Source organism: Bos mutus, chromosome 19 (assembly GCF_027580195.1).
Source record: "Bos mutus isolate GX-2022 chromosome 19, NWIPB_WYAK_1.1, whole genome shotgun sequence".
NCBI lineage: Eukaryota > Metazoa > Chordata > Mammalia > Artiodactyla > Bovidae > Bos > Bos mutus.
In genome coordinates, this window is record NC_091635.1 from 42,294,625 (window position 1) to 42,313,331 (window position 18,707).

At 48.1% G+C, this 18,707-nt stretch overlaps 2 protein-coding genes across 4 annotated transcripts; one reads left to right on the forward strand and one right to left on the reverse strand.

Annotated features, from left to right (window-relative positions):
* Positions 1-6: 6 nt before the first annotated feature.
* IFT20 (intraflagellar transport 20) lies at positions 7-7,042 on the forward strand. Of its 3 annotated transcripts, none has more exons than XM_070390379.1 (6): positions 7-184; positions 592-713; positions 3,757-3,885; positions 5,012-5,097; positions 6,078-6,181; positions 6,620-7,042. In XM_070390379.1, the coding sequence occupies exons 3-6, from the start codon at positions 3,759-3,761 to the stop codon at positions 6,699-6,701; spliced, it is 399 nt and encodes a 132-aa protein (XP_070246480.1). In that variant the 5' UTR covers positions 7-184; positions 592-713; positions 3,757-3,758; the 3' UTR covers positions 6,702-7,042. The 3 variants fall into 3 exon arrangements, with proteins under 3 accessions (XP_070246480.1, XP_014337491.1, XP_005907305.1); XM_005907243.3 differs by lacking the exon at positions 592-713 and adding an exon at positions 3,368-3,597 and having other exon boundaries at positions 11-184; XM_014482005.2 differs by lacking the exon at positions 592-713 and having other exon boundaries at positions 10-184.
* An 85-nt stretch (positions 7,043-7,127) lies between these two features.
* TMEM97 (transmembrane protein 97) lies at positions 7,128-15,164 on the reverse strand. Its single transcript, XM_005907242.3, has 3 exons — positions 14,950-15,164; positions 9,330-9,474; positions 7,128-8,447 (listed from the first exon to the last, which is right to left on the reverse strand). The coding sequence occupies exons 1-3, from the start codon at positions 15,073-15,075 to the stop codon at positions 8,188-8,190; spliced, it is 531 nt and encodes a 176-aa protein (XP_005907304.3). The 5' UTR covers positions 15,076-15,164; the 3' UTR covers positions 7,128-8,187.
* Positions 15,165-18,707: the final 3,543 nt, after the last annotated feature.

The following is an 18,707-nucleotide window of genomic DNA, read 5'->3' on the forward strand; positions in this document are numbered from 1 at the left end:
CCCTGCGGGCTTGATGGGTCTAAGTGCTTCCGGGGTCGGGAAGTGACATTAGAGGTAAACAGGTTCTGTCGCCGTGGCAGCGGCTGAGGCTGCTGGGCAGGGTGTCGGCTGCAGCCGACTGGAGAGAGGCGCTGACTTCCGACGTTAGCCTGGGTCGCCGGCGCTGTCGCTGCGGAGTGAACAGGTAGGCCGTGACCCTGGGTTGGCGGGCTTGGGGCAGGCCCGGGGTGAGATGAGCCTAACAGGCCTGCACCCCGAGAAAAAGCAATCCCAGGGCGAAAGAAACGTGGGAGTTCCGCCAGGCTCTGGGAGCGGTTTTACCCCCGGCTAGGGCCTGGAGCTTTACGCGCTGCTGCTCGCAACTATCTTAGGAGGAAACTGCGTCTCATATTAAGTTCAAAGAGTTTACGTAGTGAAGACGCGAGCTCCACACCCAGGTCTTCCTAATTTTCCCCACACCCCACGGGTGGAGCCTGCTCGGAGCGCCCAGCGTGAGTCCGGGGAGAGCCCGGGGGTGGGTTTGGAGGAGAGCGCGTCACCACTCTCATCTTCCTAGAGCTCAGTCCGGCTCTTGTGCCCGGTGTTCCTCAGATGCGCGTGTGGTGGGAGTTGGGAGAGAATCCGGTAATCGACTTTGAACGCTCTCTGCTTCTTCTACGGTCTGACCCTTCTCATTCAACATCTCTTCCAGCCGTGCAGCTGGCTCAGGCCAGGTACGCGGGAATCTTGCCTGACTCTCTTTCACTCCTCCCCAAACCCCTGCCTCAGTCATCCTTTACTAAGTCCTATCAACTCGACTTAAAAAACATCTCAAATCGGAACACTTTTCTTCAGCTCCAAGCCTTGGTTACTAAAGTAGCCTGCTCTGTTTTCACAGTCATTCATACCACATACATTCGCTGAGTGCCAGTTTCTGTGCAGGCATCATGTTAGATGCTAGGTTAACAGTGATGAGCAAGATAGTTGTAGCTCCCTCCTCTTTCTTCCTCCAACCCATTCTCTATCCTGGGTCTGAATGATCTCTCTAAAGGGCATATCTGACTATGCCACTCTGCTGAGAATCCACTGGCTGCCCATTAAACGCTTATGAGAAAATCAGGCTCATTACTGCAGCTTTCAGAGCCCTCCGCCATCCAGCCCTAGCCTTCCCATCTCACCTCATCCCGTTTCTCTTTTTCCCTTGCTCAGCCTTTCAACCACACTAGCGTCTTGGCTCTTGTTACAGGTTCCATTTCTCAGCCTCAGCATCTTCACACATGCTTTTCCTTCTGCCTCCTCCCCTCACTTGACAAACTTCTGGACAGCCTTTAGTTCTCAGCGTGTCACTTTTTCAGAAGACTTTTGTTTGCAATTTTGGGGGGTAATTTTGTGTCCACATGAATTTTATCCTTCTGCTACAGCTTCATGTAGCACCATGTGCTTTTCCTCATACTTTTATCACAATTTGTGATTATTTGTTTACTGTCTGTCCAGAGGTCGGGAACTTGAAGCACTGAAGCATTTTCTTGACTACTTTATCCCCGGGACAGTAGATGTTTGTGAATAAATACAAGCTCTCTGGGAAGGGAGTGCAAATTGAAGCAGATCTTTGTGCCCTCTGGTTATTTGAAGCAGTTTGGTTAGTTACTTGTGTGTGCGCTCAGTCGCTTGTTGTGTATGACTCTTTTGCGGCCCATCAGGCTCCTCTATCCATGGAATTTTCTAGGCAAGAATACTGGAGTGGGTTGCCATTTCCTCCTCGAGGGGACCTTCCCGACGCAGGTATTGAACCTGTGTCTCTTGTGTCTCCTGCTTTGGCAGGTGGATTCTTTACCACTCACCTGGTAGGTGCTAAATGCTCAGACAAGCAGTCTTCAACCTTTTAGGCGCCAGGGACCAGATTCATGGAAGACAGTTTTCCCATGGTCAGGGGGCAGAGGCAGGGCGGGGGTGATGATTTTGGGATGATTCAAGTGCATTACATTCATTGTGCACTTTATTTCTATTATTATTACATCAGCTCTACCTCAGATCATCAGGCATTAGATCTCGGAGGTTTGGGGCCCCTGACTTAGACTATGTGCAAACAGAACAAATAGGAAGACAGATCTTTTTAAAAGGCCCAATTACAAGGGAACTCTGAATGATTAAAGTGTTTCAAAAGGAAGATGCTAGCTGACTTACTTGAATGGACTGCAGTGAGGCCAAAGGCCCTGGGCCATACACAGCTAGACATGCATTAGTTGGCCCACACAATCTTGGATGTGGGTTTTGGGTGTTTTTTTTCCTTAAAATTTTTGAATTAAAGGAGATACTGTTCTTTAAAAGTCAGATTGCATACGTAAATCTGGATTTCTGGTCCTCTTGAAAATCAGTTCTGGCAACAGTGGAACTTAATTCTTTTTAACCATTGCTCTTTATATGGTATACCTACCCCGGCAAGTTGCTCCCAGAATCACCCCATTCAGAACAGAACTTCTCTAACGTATTGGGAAGGGAAACAGGGGAAGCTGGGAGAGATGGGAGGGAAGGACTGGTGCAGGGCCAGGCTGTGGTAGCCTTTGGAACACCGGGGGTTTCCAAGTTGGTGTAGCAGCCAAGAGCTAGACCTAAGTAGCATTGCCTCCCTTTTTAGACAGGGCATGTGCTCTCTTATTTTTATTTTGTATGTGTGTTTAAGCCAGAATGAGGGTGAGTTTTCAGTGTTTCCTTCCCGGAACTGAGGCATCCTTTGGACCAGGAATGCGAGGTGGCCTGGGAAGGAGAAGATACCTCTGTTGGTTCTTGTCTACGGAAAAAAAGCCAAACTCCTTAGCTTGGCCCACAGGGTGTTTCTGATCTGGCTCCATCCAGCTTTCCCTCTCATCATGTCCTTTCAACTTCTAGTCAGGAATAGGCCCTTTCAATGGCTTTATGCTCCTGTCCAGGCTGTTTTCTCTGCTTGGAATGCCTTTCTCTGACCTCCTTACTTGGCATGTTCTCACTGATATTTCATTCCTTTTTGTGTTTTCCGCTAGAAAGAGACTGACCCAGCTTTGGGTCCCAGTTGAGGCAGGTGTACCTGTGGCATACATTATGGGTAATATTCTTACCCCTGGCTTCTTGTGTTTTTTTTTCCTGTTTATTTTTAACCCTAATTTTTAATTCCCTCCAATTTTCTCTTTTACTTGTCTTTCATGTTCCAGCACTATATTTGAAAAGCTCTTTTATGTCCTTTTGGGTACATAACTGGGGATAAAGAAATATGCTTATGGCTCCCAGCTTAATTCACATGTCACTCCCTCACCCCAAGTTAACTGTTCTCTTCTCCTCCAGCTCTTTAGTGATATTTCTGTAAAAGCACTTAACACAGTGTAACTTTGCAGTGTCCATGTCTGTCTTCCTCCAGCTACACTCTGTGCTCCTCCAGGGCAGGCACCATGTTGCACGCACCTTTACCCCCAGCATCTAGCAGTGCTGGCATGTAGTTGGCACTCCAGGAATGTGTGTTGAATGAACGATGCCTGTGACAAGCAACTGGACTTTATTCTTTCCTGACCCTTGCTCCTATGACACACCTCTCCCTGGCTGACCCTGTCAGAGAACCTCTCTTCTCTGGGGAAGCTGGAAGGCAAACAGGTGAGGCTCAGAGAGGCGGAGGCAGAGGGAAGGGGGAGCCTTTGGAACATCTGGGCTTTTGTCCTTGGTGTCTGGGACCAGGAGTGGGGCTGGGCTGGAAGCTGGCTTCTCCTTGAGGGGCTGGGAAGTGATTGGGGACTGGGGCTGGTTTCTTTACAGCCATGGCCAAGGACATCCTGGCTGAAGCAGGGCTGCACTTTGATGAGCTGAACAAGCTGCGGGTGTTGGACCCAGAGGTTACCCAGCAGACCATAGAGCTCAAGGAGGAGTGCAAGGACTTTGTGGACAGTGAGTGTCGTCTGGGGGGACATGGTGCCACTCAGCTTTGTGTCTTGCCCCCACCCCTTGACTGTAGCTCTGGGCCCTGCCCAAATGGAGCTGCTGTCTCCCAGGAGGTTGAACCCGGCCCTCCTGAATTCCCATGTGCTACCCACCTTGTCTGCAAGCCCTCCTGTGCTCTCGGGTAGTCCCAGGGCACCGATCAAACACTGTAGTGGAGACAGGAGGGTGTTTGTTTAGGTAGGCCATCCCAGGAACCTTCAACTTCAGAACCATGACTTGGGGGTGGGAAAGAGAGTTAGGATTTGATTTCTTGGGAGAAATAGTGTTCTCAGTGGCAGACTTGCCATTGTTTGGAGAGTTGATCACCTGGAGTTTGGAGAGGCAGTTCAAAAGACTCAATGAAGTCATTTTTTTTTTATTTAAGCTAGTGATAGCCAGGATGCTTCCTGTCCCAGCAGCCACACAAGCCCAGTAGCAGCAAACAGAGCAGATGTAGCCTGTATCTGAGCCTTCTGGGGAGTCCATCAGCTCTGGAGAGAGCTTGACTGGCGGAAGGTGGTGGGTCCTCTCACACGTCTTCTGAACGCTGTGTGCACGCTGTCCTACCCTCTGGGTCTTAGTTTACTCCTGAGTAACACAGGTTCCACTATACACTGAAGAGAACAAATGAGATTAACTCCTTAAATGCTTTGAGCTTTTTATTAGCTCTGGTCACAGGTGGAAAGCCCCCAGTCCTCATCAAGTCAAATCTAGTCTTACCTGTGGCTTGTCCAGAGGCAGCGTTCGGATGCTGAGGCGGTCCTTTCGTGAGGTCAGCCCTTTGTGCTTCCTGTCATTCCTAGGACAGCAGGATGCGGTCCATCCGAAGGTGCGCCCATCAGGAGCCTCACAGCCCAAGCTACAGCTTCTGGCTGGTTCAGTGGGGACTCAAGATCCCAATACACCCCAACCCAGCTCTGGGCTCACAGCCACCCTTCTCTAGGTTCAGATCAAGGCTTTCAGACACCAAATGGCTTTTCACACAAATTAGAAGAGGTGGTTAGCTCTGCCCTCTCGCCACAAGGAAATGCTGAGGGAGAGTGGGAAGGCTGAAAAATAAAAACATTTGTTTTTGTTCTTCTTTCCACAAAAGAAATTGGCCAATTTCAGAAAATAGTTGGTGGCTTAATTGAGCTTGTTGACCAGCTTGCAAAGGAAGCAGAAAATGAGAAGATGAAGGTAAGATCAGCAAGTATTTTGTCTAACTTTTGGCCTGGTTCACTAGTCTCTCATCCTTCTGGCCACCCCCCTCCTTTTTTTTTTTTTTTTCTGGTTCTTAAAAAAATTACTTTTGGCTGTGCTGGGTCTTCGTTGCTGCTGTGTGGGCTCTCTAGTCGTGGCGAGCCAGGGCCGTTCTTTGCTGTGGTGTGCGGCTTCTCACTGTAGCGGCTTCTCGTTGCGGAGCACAGGCTCTCGGGTGTGCAGGCTCAGTGGCTGTGGCAATAGTTGCTGCGCGCAGCCTTAGTTGCCCTGTTGCCTGTGGGATCTTCTCGGAGCAAGAATTGAACCCATGTCCCCTGCATTGGCAGGCAGATTCTTAACCACTGGACCATCAGGGAAGTCCCCTTTTATTTTTTTTGGTTGTGGGGGGGCTAGGTGATGGGGGGTTCTTTAATTAAAACAGGATTTTAAATAAGAATGCCTGTGCAAATATTGAATGATTATGTTGTATACCTGAAACTAATATATATCAATTATACTGCAATTTAAAAATAAGTAATTCCTGGTCCAGTTAACCCACTATTGAACTTACATGCCAGTATACTTTGTTTCCTTCAATCTTCACATCATCACTGAGATACGATGAATAGGTAGTTTACCCTTATTTACGACTGAGCAACTGAACTGACCTGACCCTCATTTTATAAATGAAGAAATGAAGGCGTGCAGAGTATAGATGACTTAGCAAAGGCCACAAGGCTAAGTGGCGCACCAGATGGGCCACTGTGTGCCAGGCCCTCGATTCCTAGGTCTGCAGATGCTCAGCCGCAGCTCTGTTCTCACCAGGCACTTTGGGATCAGGAGGTTAAGCCTTCTTCTGACTTACTCCTAAAACTCTGAAGCTCGACCTTTCCCCACTCCATAGCCCCATGGTTCCTTCCCCAACTGAGAACTTTAATGAAGTAATGACGTTCTTTGGCAATATCATGTTTTTCTAGGCCATTGGTGCTCGGAACTTGCTCAAATCTATAGCAAAACAGAGAGAAGCCCAACAGCAGCAACTTCAGGCACTAATAGCAGAAAAGAAAATGCAGCTTGAAAGGTAAGCTTTGTCGTAAAGCAAGTTCTTTACTCAACTGCAATTCTGTTTTTCCTCTTGAATGGTCACCTGTTACCCTTGCTCTTCATCATTGTTCTCCCAGGAATAGTGTCTTATCATCCTGATTTGAAGATTTTAAAAATTAATTTGATGGGAAGAAAATTTGTTAATGTCAGACAGACCTCTCATAGCTTGAGGGCACACACTTGAGTGTCTGGAGCTGGCCGGCTCTCTGCAAGGAAGCTATTCAGGGCTGCAGACTTCTCAGGGGTGGGCCTAGGCAGAGCTTTGCCTCATTTCTCTCTCTTGCCCTCACTAACTTCATTTTGAACTCACACCATTTCTTGGAATCATCTAAATCACTTCTATTCTTCTCTGGAAGAATTAAGTTCATGGTTTATTTTCTCCATTTTGAGAGCCTCCAACAATTTTGTTTTTCAGGTATCGGGTTGAATATGAAGCTTTGTGTAAAGTAGAAGCAGAACAAAATGAGTTTATTGACCAATTTATTTTTCAGAAATGAACTGAAATTTTCATTTTCTAGCAGGAGGGCAAAAAAAGGAAAAAACCCCACAACCCCCAAACCAAAAAAACCTCTGTACCATTCCATGACTTGGCCAGTGACCCAAGTGTGTCACGTGAGAAGCTGTGTGAGGAACTGCAGCCCCGCTGAAGGCAGTAGCAAACCTGGGGGAGTCCGTTACAGATGTCAGTGCACATCTGCAGGCGAACATCCAGTGGCCATCGTGGTCCAGGTTCTCACCTCTTGCATTCTCAGTCTCAACTGAGCAGCCTGTCAACTTATTTTTTTGTAAATTCACAAAGCTTTGGAAGGAAAAGCAATAAATTATTATTTTCAAATGGCTTGATCTACCTCTTTTCCGTGCCCTTGAAGTGTATATTTATTAACCCATTGTAAGAACCCCAGACTCCACAGAACAAAACCAGGCAGTAGTCAGCAGCTACCTTTATTTTGACCAGACACACGAGTCAGATGATATTCCCCAAAATCAGACCATTAGGGCTTGTAAGCAAAACAGGCAAAAAGGGGGGACTAACCAGGACCAGCATCTACCATTTTTCATGTGCGTTCACAAGCCTTTTTGAGTCGGCCTCGAGTATGAACTTAAAGCTAGCAGGATACCAAATAAAGAGACCTTATATGCACACACTGGACCTGTCATGGCCAGCCCCCCACCCCTACCCCAAGTGGGTACAGGACAAAGAATTATGAAACTGTTTGGTAGGAGGAAGTTATCCAGTAGGAAGCATTCCTCCAGCTCAGGTTTGAGACACCAGACCTCAGAGTAAAGGAACTCATGTGGTCTGTAAAAACTAACAGAAGACTAAGGTTTAGAAAGAGAATGAACAAGGAGACTCTAAAAATTCTCTTCTCCTGGGATGACCTGTTTTAGGACAGAAACAATATACCTTCCAGTCTGACCCATTTCCAACTGAAAGTCATGCCAAGGTTGAATCTTAAAACTAAATTTATAACCTCTTACAGAATATTTCACCCCTACCTAGGGGTAGGGGCAAGGAAACAATTTTTAATGAATATTAGGTATAATTTCAAACAATTTTGCTCATCAGTGATACTCTGTAGAGACTCATGAGTCAGTTTTAGTCACATGTATCCTGTGAGTCAAATGACTCACGAATATGCCAAGCAGGCCATGTTTCTTGGAGGTTTATCTGATTTCTGGTCTGGTTCTGCTTTTAGTAATCCTGCAGTGGCACCTGGGGACATGCTGAGGAGACCTTTGGCACCACTTCCAATCACCTAGCCCACACCTCTGTGCCCGTCCTCAGGTGGTCAGTCGTCTGTGTCAAAGCCCTTGGAAAGTGAGGGTTTGGTATGCCTCCTGCCAGGGTCTTGCTCATGTGTGTTGCTGCTGCTGTGGTTCAGATACTACTGAAAACATGGGTTCTGAACACTGTTCCTGGTACTGGGTCCAACAGGAAACAGCCCAGTGGTCACCTCTCCCCTGGCCTTAGGGGCATTTCTTTCATTTTTTCTTTCTTTTCTCCTCAGACTTGTAGTAGGGGTTCCGCACCATGAAAAGCAGAAGTATAAGAGGGATGAGAAAGTAGGGGATATAGACAGATATCAGGAATAGTCGTTCCTGGAAAGTCTTAGGTCCTTGTCCTCTGAAATGACTGGCTTTGGAGAAATCGTCGAGTAGCAACGTGGAGAGGATGGGAATCAGAGCTGTCATGGTGTGAACCGAGTAGATGATGGCAGGGGTGCGGATCCACTTGCAGCCTCCTGAGGTCAGCGAGGAGAGAAAGTCGGGTGAGACCTGCTCATGGCTCCAGGGGAGCCCGCCATACCCTCCACCCTGTCTCTGCCTGCTCCCTTCAGTTCAGTCATTCTACCTCCTTTTCCAAGTGGAAACAAATGATATAATAGCGTCCAACGTGCAGTCCTTATGTGACAGATGGAGCCCTAGCACTGACTGCCAGAGAACACGGGTGGAGTCGAAATTCAGAAAAACTCTAGGGCAGTAAAGTGGCCATTATAAGGTAAACTCAGTTGGTCTCAAATACAGTGGGTGGGGAGGGAGGTGAGGAGCAGGGCAGCTCTGCCAGCAGCATCTCTCTGCTAAGTAAGTATATATGGATGAGAAGAATCAACAGATTCTGCTAAGAGATGGATTTGAGGGCTCCAGTGGGAAATAACCTGTATAAGTTTATTTACAATGAACACTGGTATGGCCGCCTTCTTTTTCAAAACAATAGTCATATGGGGACACTGGAAGAATAATCTTTAAGTGAGAAGTCAGGCCACTTAGAGATAACTTGCTGCTACTGCTTATTAGCCAGTATGATACTACCCACAGCTGAAAAATAAAAGCCAAAACAAAAAATTCTAGGAAAACAAAAGGGAACAAGTTCAATCTGTAAAGTAGCTTCAGGTGGCATGTGTGCGAGATTTCCAGTTGACTGAGGCAGTCCTGCAGCCCCACTGACCCTAGACCACTATCCTGAGCCACACTGATGTCCCTTCCCAAGATTGATCCTGACCATTCCCACTCCTGTATCACCCTCACACATCCTTCAGGGACCACTCCCCTTCCTTGGTGGAACTTTCCCCAAAGATTTCTGAGACCTGGTCTCAGGGCAAAAATGGGATTTCTCACTTACTCACCTTTGAAGAAGGCATATGCTGCGATGGGAAAGAAAGGCAGCTGAAACACAAGCTCGCAGAACAGGAAGGACTTGAACCACACCGGGGGGGTCTGGAGCAGAGGGTCTTTGAACTCCTCGATATACCACTGCTGCAGGTTTCTCAGCTGGGAAAAGACGAGGAACACGGTGAGTACAGCCAGCTGGCAGGACTGGCTTCCGCAGCTCCAACCCTGCGGACGTGCCTCTCATCACGCAGCCCCTGGGCAGCGGACTCACAGCTGGTGGGCCAAAAGCACTCACAGCTGGCTTTAGTGGTGCAGCCTGGACGGTCATTTAATCAAAACTCACAAGCTCTCCCAGGTGGCACTAGTGGTAAAGAACCCATCTGCCAATGCAGGAGATGTAAGACAGGTTCACTCCCTGGGTCAGGAAGATCCCGAGTGAGAAATGGCAACATACTCCAGTACTCTTGCCTGGGGAATTCGATATGGACAGAGGAGCCCGGTGGGCTACAGTCCATGGGAGTCGGACACAATCGAAGTGACTTAGCACACACACACAAGCTCTAACTCAAATGTTACCTTCACCCAGCAGCTTTTCTCAGCTCTTCCAGCCCCTGTGTGCTGCCCAGAATTTATCTGTGATAACACACATCCAGGTGTGTTGCCTGTCAAGAACAACGAGTGGCACTTAACAGGCTCTTAGTTTGCTGAACACACAAATGGGTGTATTGGCCAACAGTATCCTTCTTTATAAAGAAATGATATGAAAACCATCCTGAGGTTTGTCTTTTCACAACAGCAACACCAACCTCCAAGGGCCAGATTTCCTCAAGTACAGATATGAATTTTTTTGGTTTTTTTTTGGCGGGGTAGGGGGGTGAATGGAAAGAAGGTAAATCTAACTTCTGTGAAGATGCAATTTTAGACAATTTAAATAATCTCCAAATCTCAAATTCCTCTTCATTCTTAACTCCCCTAGTTCAAAAGTTGTTTTTTTTTTTAGGAGATCAGTGGGATATTTGTAGAGGAACAGACTGTATAGCTTTTTGAGTGGTCTCAGTGCTAGCATGGACCCCAGCTTCGTGATAACACTGTCAAAACGAAAGATGCAGATCCATGTCGCCGGGGGGTTGGGGAGGCAGGGGGAGGAAGCAGGGGGTCTGAGGTTGCCCCTTCTGTGCTCCCAGGAGAAGCCTAGGGCTCTCCCCAGATAGACTACTGAAGGTCTGTGGCATTCAACCTCCTGGATGGCGCCTTGATATTATAAGACAACTTCCAAGCTAGGAATCTGGCTTACAACGGAAAATCCAAAGATACTTTTCCTGTTAATTTTTAATCTAAAGATTCACTATTGTGAAATAAGAGGGCTCTTTGCTGAGAGTGACCTTTAAGCAAATATCCAGGAACACACAGTTAGTATAATTAATGACAGAAGGGCCTCAGCTAGATAGCCAATTTATTGACCAAATGATCTTGAATTTGTATTTGACTTGAAACTTAAATTTATGGAAATATCCTTAGATTCTTTCTAAGCACTTTTCAGGATGGTAATGTGGTAGAAAATATTCATCAAGGTTAAATCCCTGCATCTCTCCTGGACTCTGTTTTCTCATCTGTAAAGCAAGCAACTTGGACTAAATGTTTTTTAAGATCCTCTTTTGCTTTCTAGATTTACTCTAAAAAAAAAAAAAAAAATTGAGGGACAGACCTATTTTAAAAGATTTACAACAAAATTTCAAAGGCATTCTGATTCATTTGAACTTCACCTTCTAATTATTATTCATGCTCTCAGATCCACTTATTTCATAAATCCAAGAAGATTTGTACAAGAAATTTGTAATTTCTAAGAGGTTCAGAATGATAATAGCAAAATTTAAAATACAGTTGACCCTCGAACAACATGGGTTTGAATTGTGCAGGTCCACGTATACACGGATTTTTTTCCAACGGTAAATACTACATGGTCAGTCAGTGGCTGGCTGAATCTGAGGATAGGGAGGAACGTGAGTACCAAGGGCTGACTATAAGTTATAAGTGGATTTTCAACTGTTTGGAGGGTCAACACCCTTAAACCCCAAGCAGAGTGAAGAGCATGGTACCTGGGGCAGAGTGCCTGCCGCTGAGCAAAGCACTTAAATGTCACTAAGCTGGTTACCTAATTATAGTACCCACCTCATTGTTGGTTAAGATAAAATCAGTTAATACTTAGAGTCCTAGAACAATGGCTAGCACACAGTAAATGCTAAGATTACTTGAATATAATTAATACGGACTTGGAGTTCAGTTTAATCTTACTACAATCTCAGCATGCAACTAGTCATTGATTATTTCCCAAAAAGGTAATAAAACTGTTTCCATTTATACCTGACTCACACTTGACTCAACTTAGCACTGTTATCCATTAAAATATTCACCTGGCCTATGCACATGGATTTCTAGACCAGAGCTGCTACTGAACGGTCCTGCACTCCTCTAAACTTAGAGTGAGCACACAGGCTGATTTCAGGCCTAGATGCTCACCTGTTTTTCCTTATTTTAATAGAAGCAATGCTACCCAGATGCAAATAATATCACAAAATGCTTCCATCCTCTCCATGTCCTAATCCAAACTGAATTCTTACTGTTTCAGAGTTTTTCCCCAAGAGTTGATCTGGTTCAAACCAAGAAAGATATTTGCAAATTTCAGCCTAACCATTATGTGATCTCTACAAGCTTTTTAGTTCGAGGAGAAAATTTCTTCTCTTTAGGGAGGAAAAACACAACAGATGTTAAAATTCGGCATTTTTTCAAGGAGAATCTGAAAATAACTCAAGGCTTTTATTATTATTATTTCCCCATATGGAAGCAACACACTCATCATTGCCCACCCCAAAGCAACAGAAGTGATTAGAGACACAGGCCTTCAAAGCTGAGACACCCGGGTACAGCCAAGGCCTTTAAACAGCACCAAAGATAGACACACACACAGTTTCTGGTCAGATATGGCCTGCTTTGGCCCTTGACCTTCGACAATGCTGCTGCCAAGTCGCCTGTGTCGTGTCCGACTCTGGGTGACCCCATGGACTGCAGCCTACCAGGCTTCTCCGTCCATGGGATTCTCCAGGCAAGAACACTGGAGTGGGTTGCCATTTCCTTCTCCAATGCAGGAAAGTGTAAAGTGAAAGTGAAGTTGCTCAGTCGTGTCTGACTCTTAGCGACCCCATGGACTGCAGCCTACCAGGCTCCTCCATCCATGGGATTTTCCAGGCAAGAGTACTGGACTGGGTTGCCATTGCCTTCTCCCACTTTCGACAATAAGTCAACTTAAAAAACTAAAGCTAAGAAAACTTTACCAAATCAAATATGTAAGTTTAAATGGGGTCTTTAGATTTTGAACAAATTTTAATTGTATTTTGTGAGCAAGGACTTGTGGGAATGGCACATTCAGAAAAGATATGGAAGGGATTTCCCTGGCACAGTCCAGTGGTTAAGACCTCGCCTTTCAATGCAGGGGATGTGGGTTTAAACACTCGTCAGGAAGCCAAGACCTCACATGCCTCAAGGCCAAAAAACCAAAAGTATACAACAGGAGCAGTACTGTAACAAATTCAATAAAGACTTCAAAAACAGTCCACATCCAATTTTAAAAAAAGAGAGAGAGAAACTAACAGCTGTTCAGTCCAGAAAGGCTGGCTACCTGGAGTCACGGAGCTGGCCAGGAGTAAAGGGACTCAAAACACGAGAGACTGTAAACAGTCAGCCTGCCTGAGTTCTGTTGGCCAAGATCATGTACCGCCTGGACGTAGGCAGTAGGCTGAATAGTCTTAATCATACCAGCATGTATGAATGTAACCCTATTTGGCAAAAGTGACTTGGCAGATGTGGTTAAAGTTCAGGATCATGAAATGGGAAGACTATCCTGGTTATCTGGCGAGCCCTAAATGTAATGACAAGTGTTCTTATAAACGCTGGGCAGCAGGAGATTGAACTAAAGAAAACAAAGCAAAGTAAGGACAGAAGCGGAGACTGATGTGACGTGGCCACAAGCCAAGAACACCTGCAGCCACCAGAAACTGGAAGAGGCCAGGAACAGATGTTCCACCAGGACGTTCAGAAGCAATCATGCCTGCAAGACTCATTTCAAACTTCTGACCTCGCAAACTGAAAGAGAACAAATTCGTGTTGTTTTAAGCCACTTTATTTTTGTAACTTGCTGCAGAAGCAAGAGGAAACTAATATACCTAGTATATGTTTGAGCTTGTGATTTAACTCAACTCTCTCTTCCTTAACAGTTGAAGAGCCCTGACTTGCCCAAGGCGCTCAAGAGGTTTTTGGAAGAACCAAATCCCCAGACTTCAGTCCAATGCTCTTGCCACACACGGCCTACACTTATCCCAGGAAAAGGTAGGTCAGAGATCTTCCTAGTTACGCTTGGAGCTAGAAACAAACCAGACTATGGAGTGGGGGTATATTGTTGAGCAGTGGCTCTTAACCTTTTTGGTAAGGTCAGACCCCTGAAAAAGTTGATGGAAGCTATGTAAAACACAGGGCACACACAATTCTGCATACCCCACGAGGGGTTCATGGGCCTCAGGTTAAGAACCCCTGTTTGCAGAGAAAAAGCATTTAAGGACAAACAGAGGCAAAATCAAATCTTTAGGTAGACAAATCAGGCTTGCCTATAGTTCTGCTGACAAACTGGAGAAGGGTAGAACTGAGAACTGGAATTCCATGATAGCAGGTTATAGAGTCCAGGCATGAAAATAAACCTGAAAAAATCAAAAGCATTTAAAGCGAAGTTTAGTGTAAAGAATGTTCTCCAACAACCAGGAAATGGGGCCTTTGCCTGTATTTCTACTCAAACGATCATTCCTATTCAAACACAACTTTTAAAAAGGCGCTATTTGCAAGGTATCCTTAATTTACTTCCGAGATTTTGAAGTTGCAGGATCCTAATCTTGAAATCAAGACGTTCTCTGCCAATTTCTTTATAGACGCATCTAATTCTACGTGCACGATATTTCTTTGCGATTAGTCGATATTTTTAAAGCCCTCCCAGGAAACACAACTTTAAAACCAATTCGACATGTAATTTAGACACTGGTTCATCCACTGTGTGTGTGTGTGTGCCCAGTGGCGTCGGACTCTTTGCGACCCTATCAACTGTAGTCCACCAAGTTCCCCTGTCCACGGGATTTTCCAGGCGAGAATACTGGAGTGGATTGCCATTTCCTCCTCCAGAGGACCTTCCCGACCCAGGGATCAAACCCGTGTCTCCTGCATCTCTTGCATTGGCAGGCGGATTCTTTACCCACTGAGCCAACCTGGGAAGCCCATTCATCCAGACCCTTTCCCTCAAATACGGACAACTGACTAGAGCTGGGGTATGGGAGTCTTTAAAAAAAAAGAGAGAGAACTGTCTTCAAAGGGGGCAAGGTGTCCCCCCCCCCTCCCCCGACCCGGAAGCCTGGGAGAAGACGCAGGGATAAACAAAGAAAAGCCCAAGATGTCGAGGAAAAGAGCGCCGGCGGGACCCAAGGAAAGTGGGAGGGAACCCGGAGTGGGCGAGGCCCGAGGAGGGGACGCGATGGGGACGCCGGGGCAACCGCTACGACGAGGGGCCCCAACCTCGGCGACCGGGAGCGAAGGCGCCCTCACCTCGACGGGGTAGAGATCGCGTGGCAGCACCCCCTGCAGGTCCATGAGCAGAGTGATGGGGATGTGGGAGAGGAAGTAGAAGCCCAGAAACCACTCCAGGCCGCGCCGGGCGCCCAGAGTCCCCATCGTCCGTCGGTTGGGCTGAGCGGGAGCCGAGACTACGCTCACCGGAACACGACGTGGGGAAAGAGCCGCGCCTGAGCTGTCCCGGGACCCCCGCGCCCCGCCCCGTCCCGCCCCGCCGCGAGGGCGACGCCGGCTGCTCCCATTGGCTGAGAAGCCGCGCGCGGGCCGGGAGCGTCCGCAGAGGCGGCCCGGGGACAGTTCCTATTGGTTGCGAGGAGCGCCGCGTGAGGCGAGGGCGGAGCTTCCCGGGGCTGCCCAGGGCTTCTCAGGGCGCCCGGCCCCGCAGCGCTACCCGCCGGCCTTCTCGCCGCGACCGCGTGCGCGCTGGGCTTCGCGGCGTTTGCCTTCCGTGGCCCTTTCACTCATTATTACTCTTCCGTTCCTTCACTCCATCCGTTTAGTGCTTGCCGGGCGGCTCCTTTGTGCCCGGCCGTGGGGACTTAAAGGAGATGGAGCGCCTAGTGCAGTGGGGTCTCACCCACCAGGGCCGGCTGGACATTGCGTGGTGGTGGTCCGTGCCGTGGCAGCAGTCCCGGGCGTGGGAACAGCGGGCAAGATCCCTGGCCCGCCGGAGTTGAGGGTCCCGGAAGCTTTCCGAAGGAGGTGTAGGAGGCAGCCAGCCTCAGTTCAGAAAGAAGCACGGTGATATAGGAGGAGGTAAAATTGCCAGGTCTTGGTGATTCGCTGTAGAGAATAAGGGAGGCTCAAGGGTTCGTTTTCAGGCCGCGCAAATATTGATCTTTAATTACATACTGGACCTGGGTCTGCCCTGGAACAGGACGGGTGGGGCACCCATTCACTGAGAAGAGGGACATAGCGGAGAAGTGAGTCGAAGAGAAAGATAATTTGGTTCTGGCCATGTTACTGAGCAGTCTCTGCAGCATGAGTGGAAAAGTCAAGGAGGCAGTTAGATGAACACGTCTGAAGATGCGGATTTGTGAGGCATCCGTGTTTGTTGGACGTGGAAATTTTGAGAGCACAAGGCTTGTGAGAGATCTTGGACGACGTCAGGGGTCAGGGGAGGAGGGGGCTGAGATATACAGGTGGACAGCAGGAGTGTGATGTCTCAGAAACACAGGGAAGGAGGGGGTTCTGCTGTGTCAGAACCACACTAAGTGGTACCCACCTGTGACTTGTGAGAGCAGCTGTGGTGGTTGGAGGCAGGAGCCGGATGATGACAGGCCGGCAAGGAGCAAGGAGGTGGGGAAATGGAGGTAGGGAGTTAGACATGATTATGAACGGGAGGAGAGAGCCAGGGCAGGAGGTGGAGGGAAATGTGCTCAAGAGAAGGCTGATTTATCTTCTTTTCAGAGAAGAGAGACCAGAGCACTTTCACGTGTCTAGATGCTGCTTAAAGTTTCTGGGTCGGGGGAGAGGTTGTCCAGACAGGAGAAGGAAAGCAGGGAATGTGGCTCAAGACCGCTGAGCAGTTGGAGAGAATGGATCAGAGTTAGGTCAGCGGTGCACTGTGCTCCCCAGGGTGGAGCACTAGGACAGAGAAACAGTGGTCAGCGTCGAGGACCCAGCTGAGATGTGTGGCGTCTCCCAGGCTGTGGGCTTTGGTCCGTTGTGAGGGCTACACAGAAAAAGGCCGTTGGGGTGAAAGTTAGGAAAGACAGCATTGATGTTGAGAAGTTGAACAAGAGAGTGATTGAAGAGATGGAGCACGCAGTTTGAACAAGATAGGGAGTAGGTGATGTAAGGCCAGAAGGGACTGGTAGACTGGGAGAAACTGGAGAAGTGCACAGATTTGAGGCCTTGCAGAGGCATGACTGCTGATGCGGTGGGAGAAACTGGACGAATGGGCCGGAAGGATGGGCGAGTAGAACAAGTGGATACAATGTCTGGGTTCTGGGTATCAGGAGGAGGTTCTGCCCCTGGGAATCTGGCTGAAATGGAGTGGAGGAGAAGGTATTTGGAGATCACGGAACAGAGATCCCAGAGTGTGGGGTGGATCGACTACAGAGGCCACTGTGAGCCCATGGCCATAGGCTCAGCATGTAAGGGGAGTGGCCAGGAGGGAGGTGAGCATGGGCCGAGGTCTGGCTTGAACCTCGGAGAGTGGAGAGGAAATGGTGTGGATGTGGCCTTGGGGAGTAGGGAAACTGGTGACCCCACCTCCTGACCTTGAACTCTGTGGAGTGTGAGAAAGTGAACAACGTGTGCTGGGGCGGGCTGTGGGAGAGCCCAGACCTCAGGGGCGGGGGAGTGTCAGTTACTGCGGGAGGCGAGGGCTGAGGGTGTGGAGGGCTTTGTGAACCTCATAGTAGAGGGGTTTGGGCTCTGGTGAGGCGTGGGTGTTTACTGGGGAGGAGAAACAGAGCTGGGTGGAGGACAGGGCCCAGCAGGAGAGGAGTGGAGATTTCCTCCTTGGTGGTGAACAAGGGATAAACATTAGCAGAACACAAGGTTCTGTCGTTCCTGGGGCCTCTAGGGGGCAGGCAGGAGCCCTCTTGCACAGCTGCACTCAGGAGGGGCCCTGGCAACAGACCCCCTACCCCCCACCGGCGGGAATGGCTAACACCTGTTAAGCTGTACTCCAAGCAGACGAACTACCCGCTGGGGAAAGGGGGCGGGGCGGGGGCGGCTGCTGTTTGCCCAGGGAATGTGGTAAGTGTACAGCTGTTAAAGTCACTGTTCCTCTGAAAACATCTCAGCCAAGCTTCTTAGCTGTAGATAAAGATTTTCAAGGCCAGGCACTTTTGAAAGGCCCTGCATCCAGCAAAATCTCTGTCCAGCTGCTGTCTTCAGCTTGAAATTCCTGTAGTAGGGGAGCCAAAGCTTGAGACGGTCAGAGAAGTCATAGGTAAATGGCCCTGGGGAGGAGGACACAGCTAATCAACAGATTCTTACCCAAAGCAAATGTTGAGTAAAAGAATGACTTAAAAAAAAAAAAAGAAAGTTCTGAGTAGCTTCCCTGGTTGTGAGTGAGAAGAGGTGATGTTTAGCGCCTTTTGGAAATTATTCATATTGTGATAAGACAAACACCACTAGCTGGACAATGTACCCCCACAGTGGTGGGAAGAGAATTCTAGTCTTATAACTCCAGCTGGAAGGCACTTAGAGAAGGTCCGAGCTAGACCCACCACCTGCCTCCTGAGCAGCAACTATGCAAGGCCCTTTCCTCTTGTCGACTGAAATGTGCAATGTGAGAGCTGTGAGTGAAGTTTTATTGGAAAATGCAAAATGAGGACTGCAGCCTGGGAGACAGCACCTCAGATAGCTCCTGAGAAACTGCTCCAAAGAGGCAGTGGGGGACAGGTCAGTCTGTATATGATTTTGGTGAAGAAGGAATACGTGCAATGAAACACATATTTTTCCAGGAACTTCTAGTTTTGTGAAGCTTTTGCTAGTCATGAGGAACAGTCCTCACCACGAATGATTTTAGTGCTTTTCTAGATATGAGGAGGAGATAGCTCATAGGAGTGGGCTCATAAAGTTGACTCCTGAAAATATCTGAAGACCTGTCCTGCCAGTTTCTCTTCCCCAGCAGAGTGCCTCCTTTCTGCTCTCCACCCTGGACTCCTTTTCATGGGTGTTGAAATCAGCTATAGCAGCACGTGATTTAATCCTTAGAAGCAAATGGCAAGTGCCCATGGCAAGTGCCAATTTGTAGTTGACACTCCCCTCTC